This window comes from Alexandromys fortis, unplaced genomic scaffold, assembly GCF_014885135.2.
Source record: "Alexandromys fortis isolate MF-2015 unplaced genomic scaffold, M_Fortis_MF-2015_v1.1 scaffold_110, whole genome shotgun sequence".
Lineage (NCBI taxonomy): Eukaryota > Metazoa > Chordata > Mammalia > Rodentia > Cricetidae > Alexandromys > Alexandromys fortis.
In genome coordinates, this window is record NW_026068014.1 from 2046656 (window position 1) to 2065152 (window position 18497).

The 18497-nt window shown below is 40.9% G+C and overlaps 2 protein-coding genes across 3 annotated transcripts in view; one reads left to right on the forward strand and one right to left on the reverse strand.

The window, feature by feature from the left end:
- The window catches only part of LOC126513754 (60S ribosomal protein L23a-like), a 313598-nt gene that overhangs the window by 40629 nt on the left and 254472 nt on the right, over positions 1-18497 (reverse strand). The window lies entirely within an intron of this gene.
- Umad1 (UBAP1-MVB12-associated (UMA) domain containing 1) overlaps positions 1-18497 on the forward strand; it is a 190221-nt gene that overhangs the window by 11954 nt on the left and 159770 nt on the right. For both annotated transcript variants that reach the window (XM_050162305.1, XM_050162304.1), the window contains exon 2: positions 3864-3963. In XM_050162305.1, the coding sequence (XP_050018262.1) occupies positions 3882-3963 (82 nt within the window). In that variant the 5' untranslated portion in view covers positions 3864-3881. The remainder of the gene's footprint in view (positions 1-3863; positions 3964-18497) is intronic.

An 18497-nucleotide genomic window follows, 5' to 3' on the forward strand; every position in this document is an offset into this window, starting at 1 on the left:
GTCTTCTACGATGTTCCCTGAGCCTTGGTGGAGCCGATACAGATTTCGTCTTTAGAGCTGCCTACTTAACAGTTACTTATTACTGGCACTTTCCCAGTATGAGTCTCTGTGTTAGCCGTACGTCTTGCAAACAGAAGCTTTTATGACCAAAACTGAGTGCAGCAGTTACCTCTGGGTATAACCGTGTGCATTTAGAATTCATTTGACGTCAAGTTGATTGAGCTTAACAGTAGCAGGTTTCTCCTTAGGGCCTATTGCTTCCACAGCCATGAACTTGTGAGCAGAGTTCCAGGTTCTAGTTCCCGCTTGATTTCCCTGTTCTTCAATCATTGTGTCTGGCGTCTCTAGCAATAGCATGTTACCGTTCAGTTCTGCTTGGCTTTGTGACTCCTCATTTTTGGCTTTTCTACCCAAACGAAAAAATGCACTTTCCATCGTGATCCAGCAGGTGTAGCTCAAAGCAAAGGCCCACAAAACGTAAGTTAGTGGTAAATGATACTCTCGGATAATCATTTTGCCTTCTCTTCTTCCTCCTCCCCTTCTTGCCCCAATTTCATTCATGAAAAAAAAAAAGACGATTTTTGTTTCAGTTTGCTTCAACTGAGTTAGACCATAGGGTTGGGATCTATAGTTTTAAACAACAAAAACACGTAAGGCTCTTGTTGCCAATGTTGACTCCCTGAATTTCATCCTTGAGGACCACACAGTAGAGGGAGAAAGTTGATTCCTCTGATTTCTGTATGCTTTCCCACTCTCCCTTGTCCTCACCACCAGGGTGAGGTCTTCTGCATTGCCCTGCTGTGTTCACTCCTTGCCACCAAGGGCAGGGGGCGGGGGCAGCTCTCCTGCCCTCATGTTCTCAGGGTTAGATCTCTACCTGCCTCAGGTGTTGATGGGTGGGGGGGGGAGGCATCTCTCTCCTACTCGGGCCGCCACATGATGGGTAAGTAATGGGGACAGCTGTTCTATGCTCACAGTATCAGGGCTGGCTCACCAATGGGGTTGCCCCTGTTGTGCTGCCCACATAAGGTGCAGGGCCTGCTCTCCCGAGTCTTGCAGCTGGTGGCAAGATGGGATAGCTCTGCCGCCCTTCTGACCTCAGTGCTAGCTCTCCCACCTGCCTAAAAATTAAGTTTTTATAACATTTAAATTTCTAATATGCCTTAAAATCATATTGAAAAACAACTTGTTTTCTTCTTTTTGTTATGAAATTTTTAGGTTAGCATACAAATAATGAGTGGATCTCATTATGGCGTCTTCATACTGTTTATCTTCTCTTAAAAAGTCCTTTCCTACTTTTCTTACTCAGCTTAATTGCTCTCTTTTCTCTGTTGCTGGACGTATCGGTCAATTTTTCCTGACCCTTCTTTAGCTGCATTTAGTACAATGAGAGTCACTGAGCTGTATTCCTTACCATTTCAGTACACCTTCTCCCAGGTCTTACTTAGTATAGTTGTTACATTTAGCCATGTGGCTAACATAGATAAGAATAATGGGCTAATATAAGTTGTAAGAGTTAATAAGAAGCCTGAGCTAATGGGCCAATCAGTTTATAACCTAATGTAGACCTCTGTGTGATTTTCTTTGGGGCTAGATGGCTGTGGGACCTGGTGGGAGGACAGAGACCAGGCAGGACAAAAACCCCAACAAGCAGGCCCTCCATGTTACACAGTGACTGTAGTGAGGTTTCCCTCTGATGTCCTGTCCACACCCTTGTTCACACTGATCCTTTTACAAAAGTCTTTCCTTTTCACTTCATCGCATGGCCTAAGGAGCAGTCTTCCAGGGCTTTTGTAGTTTGTAGTGATCTGTTGGAAGTGATTTGTGCTGTTTAGAGCATTCTTAATCTAAGATTAAAACTGCTAAAAGCTTGGCGCACAGCCCTGTACTATTTTGGTACTTCTCAGTAGAAATTAGTAAACTTTTCTACATTTGTATTTTATTCCCATAATTATGCACTTCATAATGTATCATTACAGAAGAAGAGGATTACACATTGTTTAGGATTTTAGTTTTTCAGAAGTGTGAAATTTACGTTTTCTTTTAATTTTGGCATAAGCTTAAAGAAGAAAATGTGTTTAAAAATATACATATATATCTTCTATCATAAAGTGGCTGCTGCTGTATTTCAGTCATGCAGGAATTTCACTTGTAGTGTAGTTACATTAATTAGGAGTCTAGTGAAATTCAAAAGATAATAAGCCTGAGAAATTGATGTTTTCTTAATGTTTTAGTCTTATTGTGGGTGATATTACTTAAAAAGAAATTCTTGAATTAGTAAGAAAAAATAATTGTATTATGCCCTCTACTTGAGAACCCTGAGGTCTGTCCTGGCCAGCACTGGCATACCTGCTGAATGTGGTCAGTGTCTGTCATTAGAAGTGAGTACACCGTCCTTCATGTTTTGGTTGTGTTGAATACATAAAGAAGTGTTTTGTTTTTTACATAGAGATTAACTGTCCAAACACAAATTGACTTAAAACTTTGAGATGGTTTTCTAATAATTGTGAACTAAAATGTTTATATAATACCCAAATGCGCTATCAATATTCATAGCTTTATTGAAGTGTAGCATGTGATTTGCAGGTTTCTTCTTCCAGTCTGTGGCTTGAGAATGTGAATGTACCCCTGAGATCCCATGTCTGCCTATTAGGCGGACTCAATTCTAGCTTAGCTCAGGAAAAGGAAAAGTATCACTGCTAGCAAATAATAGATTTTTAAGAGTAAATGGACATTTTCCCTTTTGCAGTGGTAAAATTTGCTTATTATAGATAATATTTAAAATACTGAAAATAATAGAGCAGGGAAAGAGCCTGGAGTGTGCGCAGGGCCTCACGTAGACATAGTTACCATGGCCGCCATCACTCGTACATCAGAAGCAGCACCGGGACCACCGTGCTGTTCACGGGTCCTTCTAACTTTGGGGTGCTGCTTTAAGACCATATATTCTTGCGAATGGTTGTCCCAGAACTGTAGGTTGTTGACAGTTGGCTTCCCTAAAAATACGAGTTCAGTGCTGCTGCAGCGGTGCCGTCAGCAGCTGACCTGTGCTGGCAGAACAGAAGGGAGAATAGTTAGGAGGAGGAATCTAGGGAACAAGAGAGAGGAGGAGAGAGTAAGGATAAAGGCAGCGACACATCCGGGGCCAGAAGCCAGGCAGCTCCAGTCAGACACAAGAAGCAGTGAGTGAGATGCACAGAAGGAGAGAAAGGTGGAAAGCCCGAGGAAAAAGATGCAGAGAAGCAGCAGGAAATGAGCCTAAGCTCAGGCCACACTTCCTAACTGACGAGAAGTCATCATTTGGGAGCTGGTCGGTGGTCCAAAAGAAGGCCTGGTACAAAGATCTGTCTAGATTGGAGTTTGGGGTTGGCTGTGGGTCCAGCACAGTTCCTGGAGCAGGTAACCAGGGTGAAGGTGTCTGCAGCATCGTCTTTCCCGCTCTTTTTAAGTGGCCTTGGCTTTTTGAGGCTTCAGTTAAGTATGGCAGTGAAGTAGCCTAGACAAGTCTTTTTTTTCCTCCCTTCAAACTAATATTTATTCTGTGTTTGTGAAATTCTTTAGATTCAGGTGGTATCTAAAGATATATTCAGGAAAATGGAGCGTTTTCCTACATGTTTTTTGCACCCTTAGAAAGGGTTAGCGATTACACTGTGAACTCTCAAGAAACAGATTTTCAACTATAAACAGATATATCTTGATTCGTACCTTTATCTTCTAATATCTAGAGAAGGTTTGATGGCTTTAAGTCTGGCAGTAGACAACCTCAGAGTTGTTATTGTGCTACCTCTATGACAGGCTCCTTGCTAAAAAGGACAGGAGTTTTGTCCCATTTAAGTTGACCTCATACAGAATGTCTGTTTCAGACAGCAACAGTAGCGGCTATGTTCCACTTCTTCCGAAAGCCTCCAGAATCCAAAAAGCCCTCGGTATCGGAACCAGAAGCAGATGGATTTGTCCTCTTAGGTGAGTCTTTAAGAAACAAAGTCTAATTAGATGAATGCTTTTAAAAATTAGTTTGGTAATTGTATGATCGATTTCTAAACTATATTCTCAAATTTCAGAGTAAGTTGTGTGTGTAATTTAGAAAGCACTATGGATCAGATTGCTTCTCTGACCTTTCCTTTACTGTCAGGAGTTAAGTGCCTTGCCAGCCAGCCAACCAGCCAGGCTCTGCCAGCCCCAGTGATAGTCTCCTGGAAGCTGCAGGTGCTCCTGGCCTTTCCTCTCACCTCCTGAATTTGCATACAGCAAAACTCCAGAAAACCCTCAGGCCTCTTGGAGACTGTTGTCTTCTGGAGTTTGGCAATATATTCTTCTCTCAGGAATTTATTCCAACTAAGTCAGGTTTTCTAACCCCTGTTTTCTGTTTCTCTCCCTTTTGAAAAGAAACCGTCTCTATAAACTTCAGATAAATGTGGAGAACTTTGCTCAGGTTTTGTTTATTCACAATTAGAAATGGCATTTTTTTCTTTGTCCCCATGTACTTCAAGAATATGGCGGTGGCACACTTGTGTGTGTGAGGTCACATACAGTGTGTAGAGTTTTCATAAATCTTTTTACCATCTACCTCTTCCGCCTCCAGCATGGAATATTAGAGACAAGGTCTGCCCATGGGCGGTGGCTCTGCCTTTGTGCCGTCTCTGTGACCTCGATCAAATGTTTCATCGGTTGTTTTGCAGCTTCTCTAGACTTTGCAAGTCTCCTGCCTCAGCAGGTAAAGTTCATTTGCTGTGGGCCGCCTTGCCTAGTCCAAGGAAGACTGGAGTTGAAAGCATCTCTGATTGAGACTCTGACGTCTTAGAGGCTTAAGATTTGCTATTTGTGAGGGAATTTCCAAGACTTAATTACTCTAATATGCTCGGTAGCAGCTGTTCTGTCTGCTCCAGCCACACTAATTTTCTCAAAGGCTCACATGCTGTGTTTTGAGCAAGCCATCCCAGGATCATCTTAGACTGAGATGATTGATATTCCCAGGACTGTATGTTTCTGTTTGAGATTTATGAAGAGGAATCGCTTCTATCATAATCCTACAAAAACAGTAAAATATGCAGTGTAGTTGGTATTACACTTAGTTCATATGTCCCAACAAGACCAGAGTTCCAAGGCCTCCTTGTCTCTCAGGAACCATCAGCTCAGATTTGTGTCTGGTGAACCCTGTTTGGTTTTTAGCTGCAAAGCTTCCAGCTTCACTGATTTCCTTGCAAAAAAAAAAAAAAAAAAAAAAAAAAAAAAAAATTGTATACCTGGTGTTCTGTGGACTTAGCTCTCCTGAAGTTTTATGCTATAACCAAAATCATTTCTCTGCTCTCATGTCCTGCCTTATTTCTCTTTTCATCTGTCACATCATCTTCCTTCTTCCGCAGGGGCAGTGCCCAGGCCTACAGTTAAGTAGGAGGAAGAATGCTGCCTTTCCAGCCAGCGCCTTTGAGTTGACAGCCCAGCTCTAACCCGTGCTAGCGTTTCTAGCTTTAGGAGCCTATTTAGCAATCCCCGGTGCCACTGAGCATGCTATCAGTACTTGCCCTATGGGACTAGTGTGGAGTTAAATTAATGTGCACAAAACACTCAGAATAACCTGTGAGGTGGTACTGTCACCGGACACAGAGAACACAGGTTCTTCTCCTTGTCTAAGAAAACTGGAGTTAGGGGCTGGAGCATTGCGTGCTCTTCCAAAGGACCCGAGTTCGATTCCCAGCAACCACATGGTGGCTCACAACCATCTGTAATGAGGTCTGGTGTCCTCTTCTAGCAGGCATATATGCAAAACAGAATATTGTATCCATAATAAATAAATAAATATTAAAAAAAAAAGAAAACTGGAGTTAGCCTAGGTAATCTGACCCCAGAGCCTATCTTTTTAATCTCTGTACTCTTGCAGTTTTTAAATGCTGCACTATCAGCATTTGAAAATTTTAATTTATACTTGTTTAGTTGATATGAAACAAGAGGCGTATGAAGTGTGGTGCACTGTTAATAATGCGGCTCAGTAGATAGTGATGCCGCCCTGGGCACATTGCAGAGGTGGGGAGAGCGGTCCACGCCACCACGACCTCAGTTACACCTGTCGACCTGTCGGCATTCAAGGATTTAACTGACTTTCTTGATGCTAGTCCTGACGGTTACTAGGACTGTTGTGTCATCTGTAAAACTGCAGCGACAAACTTTAAACCTTGTTTCTTCTGGAAAGCCGCCCTTTTTTGTCGTGTCACTGTGGCAGGGCGCTATGTAGCGGCTGCTTTAGTCGCAGAGCACGCCGCATGGAGGTACTTTGAAAGGTAGGTAAGTGGTGCACGGGGGATATTTTAGTGAGTTGGTTGTTAGCAGGGGTGGTGCCACACCCATGTGTTCTGGAATACGTGCTAGTCACCTTTCTGTTGCGGTGATGAAGCACCACAGCCAAAGCAGCTCAGACGAGAAAGAGTTTATTTCGGCTGTGGTTCCAGGGGACTGAGTCCATAGCAGCTCAGACGAGAAAGAGTTTATTTCGGCTGTGGTTCCAGGGGACTGAGTCCATAGCAGCAGGGAAAGCAGGCAGGCCAGAGGCAGACCAGGAAGTGGAAGGATAGCATCTCAACTTTTCAGTCTTCTACAGGAAGCAAGGAGAGGGAACTAGGAGTCAGGTGAGGCTGTCACACACACATACACACACACACACACACACACACACACACACACTTCCTTCAGCAAGGCACCAGGTCCTAAATTTCCATAACTTCCCAGACAGTACCGCCTACTGGGGAGCGCGTGTTCAAGTACATGAATGCAGGGGTAAATTTTCATTAAAGCCGCTCAGTATAACCAGCGGTCATGGTGCACACCTCTAATCCCAGCACCCCAGAGGCAAAGGCAGGTGGATCTCTGAGTTTGTGGCCATCCTGGTCTTTAAAGCAAGTTTCAGGACAGCCAGGGCTCTATACATGGACACCCTTTGGTGGGGGGGCGGGGCACAAAACAAACAAACAAACAGGGATATATATATACATATATATATATATATATATATATATATATATATATAGAGAGAGAGAGAGAGAGAGAGAGAGAGAGAGACACCCTTTGGTGCGGGGACGGGGGGAGGGACGACAAAACAAACAGAAACCAAACCATATAGTATATATCTACGTGCGATTTTAAAATTGTCGTCTGAAGTAGATATATTACAGGTTTTGTTTTCTTATCTTCTGGCTTAGGAATGATAAAAGCATATGGAAACAATTTCCTGACAAAATGGTCGCTTCAGAATCGATTAGATTATCTTCTTACCCTTATAACCTGCTTCTAAGAAGGTCACAATAAATTGTAGTCCCTTCTCTTTCTCCCCCTGAAGAACACCTCTCTTATATTCCTGCTTAATGCTGGCTTGAAATCTTGGCTCCAGGCAGAACCAAAGCCCTTGATAATGGGAATATCTAGAGTATTCATATACAATTGCTCACGCTTATGGAAAGCCCTGTTCCTTACCAAGATTCCTAAAGCTTGGCCTGTGTAGACTGAGGAGTGTGCGGAAAGAGAATAAAGGGAGGGTAGAGCCAGTAGAAAACATTCTTTCCCTTGAGTAGCCAGTTTGTATTCACATAAGACAGCAAGAGTTCATTCGGTAATGAAGTTGAAGTAATCCTCCCAGGGGCTCATTTTACACAAAAACAAATTGCAGTTCTCATTCGCACCACTGGGTGGCGATTTTTCACAGTTCTGCACTACCATGGCACTGCTTGTAATTACCAGGCCTTCCTCTGTTATGACACATTTAATTGTGCTTTTAACACATTATCTTTAAGTTGATTACAAATCTACTAGTGTAATGTGCAACCTTGTAGTTATTTTAAATTAGGAAAGGGTGTTGTGTAGATGCTGACAAAGGCCTGTATTAGCTTATTATGTTACAGGGAAAACAGTAGTGATAAAACCATAGGATATGAAATGAAAGGAAATAATGTAGATTACTGTTGTTGCTGCACTAATATTGTTGACCAAATATTGAATATAATTTTGGAGCCGGCAGAATGTAATTGGGCAAACTATTGTGGAGACAAAAAGAATTGGGTTACAATACAACATCACATTCGTTACTATATGCAGGCACTTCTTAAGTGGAGACGAGAACTCCTAGTTTCCATTAGCTACTGTTTTATAAAGCTGCATTTAAAACTCTTGTAGTAGTTCATGGCAGCTTGGGCTTTTTCTAAGTATTGGTATTTAGAATATGTATCTTAGTTTCCCTCTTTTACATAGCTTAAGATTAAATCAGATTTTAGAAAGTAATCGGTTGTTTTTAATTTCTGATTACATTCCTCATTCTGTAATTAACTTAAAATACTTAAAGTACGATCACTGTATTTTTAATCCTAGCATTCAGGAGGCAGAGGCAGGAGGATCTCTGTGAGTTCAAGGCCAGCCTGGTCAACAGAATAAGCCCAGGACAAGCCCCAAAGCTACAGAGAAACCCTGTCTTGAAAAAACAAAAAAAAAAAGAAAAGGAAAAAGAAAAAAAAAGTAGTCTCTTGTTTTTGTTTTCTTTTTTAAATGGAAACCTAGCTGTACAAGGTGAGGATTTACACTCCAAGAATGGGGATGGTAGTAACGATGGTAGTGTGGAGCTGAAGCTGTTAATCACAGCCGCAGAGACTAAATCAGCTTTCAGCATGGGCTTCCTATTATTCTAACGCCTGTCTCACCAGACAAGTGCACTGATCTTAAAACATATATTCATGGGTTTGAGAAGTAATTTAATCTTGTCCTTACATAATGATATCTAGAAAAATTCAAATACATTTAATTTAACATAATGATCTCTCTCTCTTTTTTTTTATTCTTGGTCTTTAAATTCTAAAACAAATGTACAGGAGTTTTTCCTTACTTCATTATGCAGTGGAAGTTCTTATTTTCCCCTTAACAAATGTGGAGCTGTGTGTAATGGGTGGAATGTTCGCATTCATTGCTGCTCCATCCTGGTCTAGCACTACCCTTCCTATGTTTATGAATGTCTACAGCGAGAGAGGATTGATTGTATAGAGCAGGGGAAAGATGCCAGCTACACAGAGAGGCAGAGCTACCCTTTGTGTTTTACACAGTCATAGGGAAGCCATTCAGGGACCCAGTGGACTTGGTTGACTTAAAGGTAAATTATGACTCTCTCCCTCATCTGTGTTTCTGGTCCTTCCTGTGAAGGCAGCACTTGGAGAATACGCTGTCCTGGGAGCCATCGCTGGATTCTGGTGAGATAGGCCTGCTGTTTGGCTGAGATACTAGCGGTAGCAGTCCCTCTGCGGATGATCCCAGAGGACGTGCAGGGCGCACTCTCCAGGAGTTAGTAACTGTACACCATCACCTATGTTAAGATGCCCAGAGAAAGCCCTCATTTAACAGGGTGTTACAGGTTCTCTTCCGCTTCATTTGAACCACAAACAAATAAAAAGCAAGTGAGACACACATTTTGGATAACCAGACTTCTAGTAAAGAGCACAAAGCTTCATAATTGGAATAAGTGAAGTCATCTATGCATGTGATAAATTTGGAAGCTTTTTTTAAAGCTAGTGAAGCACTTGGGCAACATTTTGTTAAGCTGATTACATGAGTGTGCATTCCCAGTGCTCAGTACCTTTGTGGTCCAGGTGTGAGCATCTCTCCTGTCTTTAGGGTAGATTGTTTGACAGGTATTTCAGAGGAACAGCTAAGATTTTCCTAATTGTTATTTTTTGTCTAAAACCATCAAGCAGTCATATTTCTAGTGTGGCTGTGGGGACGGAGATGGAGTTGCCTGGATTACTGTGATAGCGTGTTCTGAAGGATGCTTACTTAGACATGCTCAGCAGGGGAGTGGTAGTGTGTGCATCATACGAGGAGTTTCCTCTAGAGTTTCTCACGGGCTTCCTGAAGAGTAGTTTCTACACCTGAGACAACTAGAAAGTTGTGATAACTGGTTTCCATGCTTTCTCTTAAAATTTACACTGTTCCCACCTGATGAGAAAGAGCAGATTAAGGAAAATATCCAAGCGTGGGTATTGTATCAAAGTAGCTCTGGTAGGGTTGGGAGACCTAAGGGACTACCTGATAATCTTCCTAACACAATTGGCTTTCTGCATCTGCAGGTTCCATATCTATAAGGAAAAATTATGACTTTACTAAACATATACAAGACGTTTCCCCCTTGATTATCCCTGAAAATATATTGGATAGCAGTTATTTTTGTGCTAAATTGCACTAGGTTTTGTAAACAGTGTAAAGCAGATTTAACGTACACGTTATGATGTGTCTAGGCTACATACAAATGCTACTCATTTTTATAAGAGTTTTATAAGAGTTTGAACATCTGAGGAACCTGATGGGACCCAGCTACTCCACTGTTTGTTAAGGAAGTTGCTGTTGTGTAGGCCTAACCTACATCTCACCAAAGGAATCTTGGAACTTAAGCCAGAGATGTATTGCATCCTTTTAACAACGTGAAAGGGGTGGTTTGTAGGGATGATGCTGTTTGAGGATTGCTGAAATCATCCTCCTCTCAGGGGTGAGTGGGAGAAGAAAGCGTTCTCAGGTAGAAAGTTGCTGTTTTGCTAGAGAGTGATCAGGGTCATCGATGCTAAACTTGTCTAGAAAAATAGTTTCTGATGGGCCAAGACATCAGAATTTTATTCCCCATTCAGCAAGAAACTTTAACTCTATTTTAAAGAATCAATGATTTAATTTTTTATTTCAAATTTGGTAATAGCTTTAAAAATGAAGTTAAATTCTAACATTCTGTGAAGACCAAAAATTATTTAAAATTATTCACAGTATTATGCCTTGAATGCATTTCTGTATTAGGTATATATGCTCATTAGGGTGACATATAAGCCAGAGAAACAGCAGTTACACAACATGGGACCACACATTGTGTAACAAATACCTACAGCTGGAAAGTGAAAGAGAGGAAGATGGAACAGGACTCCAGTATCCCCTGCAGAGGGCATGCCTGCAAGGACCTGAGATGCTAGCGAGCTGAGATGTGCTATGTTCTTAAAGCGACGGAATCCCAAGGGTGCCACACCCAGGACTCAGCCTCTACTTTAAGGGTCTCTGAGGGAGACTAAAGAACCAGATTGTTTCTTTTTGAAAGTTAACATTACCATAGTTTATTTTAATTATACATTAATAATTCTCAATATATCACATTATAAGGAAGTGTTTTAAAATGATGCTAAACATTTTATTTTAAAATATTTAGTATTTCATCATAAATTGAGCTATAAATTTTAATATTTTTTCATTAAAAATAAGAATGAGACAGCATATATGATAATTTTTAAGGCTAAAGGAATCTTAAGAATAATTTCCAGCAACCTCACATCTAAGTATTTTTGTTTGATAGTTACATATTGCAAAGTAATTGAAAGTATATAATTTTTTTCTAATTCTGGTAAATAGAAAACAGAGCTACCTAATTAGAAAAAAAGGCCAAAATTACATTAGAAACAGTTATAGTGGAAATGCTCTCTCTACTGCGAGACATCTTCTTGACTGTAGGCGTCTTTTTATTACTAAAGCTGGGTTAAGTATATCACCGTAGAAATTTAATTATGATTTATACCTGTTATGAAAATGTGCTAATACATCCAAATATGTTTTAATATTCCTGTGCCCCAGCAGTATGCAGTTTTTCTCAGCTCCTTTTAGGTCTCCAAGGCTCCAGGACCATGAGGCACGTAGAGTTCAGTGTGATAAAATGGTAGTTCTCCAGGACGTCTGTGTGCACCTTCCTGAAGTCAGGGAGAGGCACTGTGCTGTCCATACATACCCAGTAGTGTGATCTTCTCACAGCTCTAGGACAAGCAAAACTCGGGATTTCGTGTTTTTCATTCTAAAATTTTCTGTTAGCTCTAGAAAATCAGCAACACTATATAGGCGACTCTTTGCAGGCACAGTGTGTTGATGAGGAACAAAAGGCTCTAAAGGAAGCCGCTGCCAGAGGCCAGTATTGGTCACACATGTTCTTTCCTTCAGATATTTGTCTTATAGTCATGATTTTATATCCTGTTTTATAAAGTACGCATTAAAATAAATTGAACAGTAATTAAAATTTAAAATTAGAGCCATTGATTACATAATTTTCTTTAATGTGATAGTTTTATATTATAGTTTTTTTTCTTTTTTTTCTAAAATGGGGACATATTAAAGATAATAATGATATTGGAGATTTTTTTTAAATTTTTATTTATTTATTAAAGATTTCTGATTCTTCCCCGCCACTGCCTCCCACTTCCCTCCCCCTCCCCCAATAAAGTCCCGCTCCCTTGTTAGCCCAAAGAGCAATCAAGTTTCCCTGTCCTGTGGGAAGTCCAAGGACCACCCACCTCCATCCAGGCCTAGTAAGGTGAGCATCCAAACTGCCTAGGCTCCCACAAAGCCAGTTCGTGCAGTAGGAACAAAAACCCATTGCCATTGTTCTTGAGTTCTCAGGGCCTTCCTATACACTAAGGATAAGGAAACAAAGAGGGAAATCAGAGAAGCATCACCTTTCACGATAGCCACAAATAGCATAAAATATCTTGGGGGGTAACTCTGACCAAGGAAGTGAAAGATCTATATGACAAGAACTTTAAGTCTTTGAAGAAAGAAATTGAAGAGGACACCAGAAAATGGAAGGATCTCCCCCTCTTGGATTGGCAGGATCAACATAGTAAAAATGGCAATTCTACCAAAAGGCAATTTATAGATTCAATGCAATCCCCATCAAAATCCCATCAAAATTCTTAACAGATCTGAAGAAGACAATAACCAACTTTATATGGAAAAACAAAAGATCCAGGATAGCCCAAACAATCTTATCCAATAAAGGAACGTCTGGAGGCATTACCATCCCTGACTTCAAGCTGTAGTATAGTTTAAGAAAATGTCAATGCGCACTTTTGACACTGGCTACCTGTCAGCACTGTGGGTAGAGATCGTGCTGCTGAAGGCAAAGGTGGCCTTCCTGCTGTTCATCTTACGTTTCAGGTGCTCCTACTGGGTGAGATGCCTTCTCCGATGAATGTGGCGATAAATTGGGCTTTTATCTCTTGAAGTTTTTAAATAGCACTGCATTTTACTGATACTCTTATAGATTTAAAAAGATTGAAAAATCCTTCAATTGCCCTAGTCTCTGTTAGACTACCTCAATGGTACTAAATGTTTTCTCATATACATTGAGTTCTTTTCAAGACAGCAATAAGTTTGTGTACTAGCTGTCAAACAAAAGGCATATGGTAGTTTAATCTGACTAGTAGCCCCAGCTTCTCTCTTACTGAACTTTTACTAAATTTCTCTTAAAAAATATATAGAGAAAAACTTACAGCCGTAACAAATCTTAAAACTGACAGATGGATGGAATCTTGGGGAGAGATAGGCTGAGAAGGAGCTGCTAGCTCTAAGACATGCAGGGGTTCTCCAACCAGAGCTTGTAACCGCTTAGACCCTTTCACAGCGGTTACTGCTGGAGATACCACAGTTTACATTTGATATAACTGTAGCAAAATTACAGTTGTGAAATGGCAATGAAAGTAATTTTATGGTTGGGGGTCACCACAACATGGGGAACTGTGTTAAAGCCGTAGGAAGGTTGAGAACCTTGATACTATATAGTATTAAAGACCCACATGATAAAATCCTACCTTGGCAGATGTTCTGAGAAGAAACATTTGTTCCCTAGTCTTCTATCTCTCCCAGTATCACTATCTCTATGGGCTCAGTTTAGCTCCCTAGTGCTTTTTTATTGGAAATCCAGTCGCCTGTGACTCTAAGGCAATTAGATCAGAAAGGTTTTGCTTTCTGAATTAATGGGGAATTAATGATGTAAGTGTTTGGAGTGGAGCATAGAAATGGATTCTGATTATCATAGTTTGGACTGCGCTTGTCTGTTTACCATACACTAGTGTGGCACCCTCAGAGTCCAGAAGATAGCATCAGATCCCCTGGACCTGGAATAACAGATGCTTGTGAGCCGCCAGGTGGGTGCTGGGTATTGAAGCTGGGTCCTCTGGAAGAGCAGCCAGTGCCGAGCCATCTTTCCAGGCCCCAGTTTGGACAAATTTTAAAGATTTATGTGCTTACGGACTTGACTGCAGGAGTGAAACTGGTTGTACTGATAGGTGGTGGACATTTAACAGACCCAGTGAGAGGAGATTAGGACGAGGCACCTCCTTCATAGAGGATTAACGCTCATCTCTCATGAGAGGCTCTAGACCAGATGATTTACCGTGAGAACAAATGATGAAGAAAATAGGGCTTCTCTCCTCTGGCTCCCTTTGTCTCAACGGGCTTCTCCAGCCCACATGTTGTGTCTGCTTTCTCATGAACTCGCTGGCATACCTTCGACTATGCTCTGCACAGGCGGAGGCCCTTGGCTTGAGCGAATGGATGGTGTCGATCAGCCAGCCTCTTTTCTCTATAAACTGCCTGGCCTCAGGTGTTTAGTTACGTAAAAGAAACTAGGGTATCGATCAAAAATGTGTTTTTCTTCCTGACTCATTTTCTTTTGTTTTTTCTTTCTCTTTTTTCCTTTTTTTCACCCCCCTGCTATGGAACAGTGCATGAGATAGGTCCATAGTATGTCAGCTCCTTGGTCTGAGGCCTTCTGGTCTGCACTCATAAGAAGTAAGTCCCTGTTCTTTATAGATTACCTCGTCGCCAGGATTCTGTTATAGCAGCACACATAATAGTCTAATCTTCTATTCTTGGTCCCCTGAAAGCATGTGTAAATAAGTCAGTAAGTAGAGAAGGGAGCATGGTGATCGTTGTTAATGGGGAGGTAAGTCTAGACTCTGAAAGAAAAGTGGCTTGGATAGAAACAGAGGCAGAGTCGGGGGAGGTAGCAGTGACCTTGGGAATTATATGTTATTTTCTTGTGTTCCTCAGAACTGGACGGTAAAGAGAGGAAGCCCCCTTAGGAAGGAAGAGCTGCCCTGAGGGACGGTCGGGAAAAGCAGGTGACTGGCTATAGGATGCTGTGCGCATTTCAGCTGCTGCTCGCTGGGAATTTGTATTTGTAAAGTCTTGCTGGGAGAGTGCTCTCCTAGACTTTAGCATAGCAGGTGTAATTTCAGTAATTACACTTTGAGTTACTTAACTTTGAGACGTAGACAACTGGAGCTTATAAAGATGCTGTAGTTAGTTGTTTATTACTATTGAAGTTGTATGTTTTACAGATTCTCGGTAAATGTTTTTTAATTCTCTAAGATATTTATAGCAATACTTACATTATTTGATAGATATAAGCTATGGTATAGGAAAATCTCAAACTTTTCATTTCTTCTCTAGTGATTTAGTAATTTAAAGGATTTACAAGGGTGAGAAAACTATCTTGGGAAAGCTAGCCAGTGTTTTAGGTTTCACTATATTTTAAAATGTTTATATTTTTAATAGGTTATACAAAATTATGCCATTTATTTTGTGATAATTTTTATCATAATTTTAGTAATTTAGCAATTTTGGCAATAGAAATGTTTATTATTCATCTCCTTAAATTAACTTGCAAGATATTTCTCTGAAATTTTCAGTTTAAAGTGTTTTTTCAACTTAGGTTTATCTTATCATGTATATGCATACACACATTTGTGATGTGTACATGTGTAAGTACAACTGTGTGTGTGTGCATGTGTGTGTTTGCAGGTAGTCAGAGGACACTTTCCGGCATCTGGTCTCACCTTTGACCTTCTTTGCAGAATATTGTCTCTATCATGCTGGCTACTCCCTCTAACTGGCCCTCAGACTTGCTGGTGATTCTGTTTGCCCCACCTCCCATCTCACAGTAGGAGTGTGGGGAACACAGGCACACTCTGCTGCTTCCAGCTTTCTGACAAGGGCTCCAGGGGCTCCAGTCATTAGGCCTTCCAGGCAAATACTTTTATTTACTGAGCCATTTCACCTGCCTTCAAGTTTGAAGTTGAAATCTTTAATTATATTACCACAAATTAATGTTAAGTATATGTAAATTTTTTTCCTCTACAGTAGGTTTTGTTTTAACTGCTTAGTTAATTAAGTTGAAATGCTATCTTAAAATGCCAGTTATTGGAATGATCTTTTCCTACTGAGGGATGATATCTCTTTCTTCATTTTGTTATTTTTAAGTACCACTATTAATTTATAAAGTGTGTGTGTGTGTGTGTGTGTGTGTGTGTGTGTGTGTGTAAAGCACATGTGTGCTCATGGGACTATGAGTACATATGCACACACGTGTGCATTTGAAAGCCAGGAGTCAACCTTAGGGAAGCTCTGCTCCCCAGTGTTGGGTTATAAGGAAATGCCTGATCTTTTGACATTTGTTTCTGGAATAGCTTAGGTACTAATGCTTTCTTAGTAAGCATTTACCATCTGAGACATCTTACCAACCTGTGAGATTCCCCCCCCCCTTTTAATTTAAACTAGTTTTCTCTTTTTCCACGTTATGTGCTAGTGCTTCTGTGTGTAGTGGCACAAGAAGGTCAGAAGAAAGGCGTCTATCCCCTGGGACTGGAGTTACAGACAGTAGTGAGCTATGGTATAGGTCCTGGAAGCAGCAAGTCCTCTTACCCACTGAACCATCTCCATAGCCCATGTGGGCTGTCTTTTCATTACTGCTTTTATCAGTTGATCTGGACTGTCAGTTGATATCTTATTGACTGAAGGAAGCTAATTTTTTTCAACTTATTTATTGGACAAATTTTAACTTAAAATAGCAGACTCTTTGGTGTCCTATACCTGTTGGGTAGCATTGATACATAATTGGAAACTTACTTGTCTGTATCGTATCCGAACATTCCTAAGAAAGACTCGGGCTTGGTTTGCCAGTGGAGAGAAACACCGTTGCTCTCTCCCAGGAAAGCCTACTCCAGCTTCTTTATTTGTTGACAACATTTTCTTCACCACAGTTTATATCATGTAGGGTTCTAAGGCCCAGTCAGTTCTGAGGTTTGGTTTATAACATGCAATAGCTATGCTCCATCAGATTAGAAGGTGCGGAGGAATTAACATCTGCTAACTTCAGTCCCCGTCTCTCTCTAGACGGCAACGGTTGTTAATCGATGCTGCCCAGTGAACTTTTGCTGCATGTTTTTCGGCCATGCCCTTTATTGTCACTTACATCCTGAGTGTCTAGCCTCAAAGCAGGAACATTCGGGCTCTTCACAGTCTGTGGCAGTCACTGCGCTAACACACTCAGTTCCTGCCAACAGAATCTGACCCTCTGTACCAGAGTGAAAAAATTCTGCTCTGAGTTTGTGTACCTCTGCAAGGACCATCAGCAGTCATTGTTGTTCTACACAGATATGGCATCTTTTGCATCTTATTTTGGTATTAATATGTCATCTTTACATTTTTTATTTTTCTTTTTTCTTTCTTTCTTTTTTTTTTTTTTAACCAGATTTTATTACAGGTGGTTGTGAGCCACCATGTGGTTGCTGGGAATTGAACTCAGGACCTCTGGAAGAACAATCAGTGCTCTTAACCGCTGAGCCATCTCTCCAGCCCCCCCCCCTTTTATTTTTCTACATCTGTCTTCTGTAATGTTTAATTTTCATTGTTTTTCAACAGCATTTTGTACATTATATTTTATAGATTTAAAAGGCACGCATATGAAAGATTGATATGAACCATTGACCTTTATACAGGGCACTTGGCGTGTAATAAACTAATAATTGGGTTTGCATATTTTTTTGCCCTGAAGTCTCTTTCATAAAATTTTCATTACATATATGTACGTATGTATGCGTGCATGTCTGTATGTGAGCATGCACACACCGTGGTGTGTATGGAGAGGTAAGAGGAGTATTTGTGGGAGTTGGTGCTCTCCTTCCACCGTGTGAACTGAACTTAGGTCACCATGCTCGGCAGCAAGTGCCTCCTCCCCCTGAGCCATCTTGCCAGCCTGAGATTCACTCTTACAGTCAAGATCATCAGGGATTTTTTGTTGTTGTTGAAACAGGGTGTGTGTGAGAGAGAAGACAGACAGTTTTGCTGTGTAGCTGAGGTCAGTCTAGAACTTACTAGGTTGCCCAGGCTGGCCTTAAACTGATAGTTTCCTGCCTTCACCTCCCACATAATAGAATTGCAGACACGTGGGCTTCCTCACTGACTTTAGGTAGATTTCTTTTTTAAAGTCAGTCAGTACCTACTGGGCAGCCATTTGTGGCGTGTACAGTGAAGGCAGTTACAAAGCTACGTGGGATCTGACTCAATGTGCCTTAGTGTAAAATGAAGACTTTCTGGAAAAATACTCTTCGTGAGACTCATCTTAGCTCTGGAACTTGTCATGATGTCTGATTTGGAAGTGATGAACTTGTTTGAATTTGATAAGCAAAGCTGTGTAAGTTTAGGTTCCATGTCATCATGGGAAAATGTATTTCCTCTCCGCCACCTGACTGATAACCCATGTTAATTGTCTGAAATCTGTGGATCTCAAGGCGTGTCCTCATTTGTAGCCAGTAGCTCTCACTCATACAGAGCAAATGACTCACAAATCAGGCCGAGTAAGGTACTCTATAAAGATTTTTAAAATATCATTCTGATATATA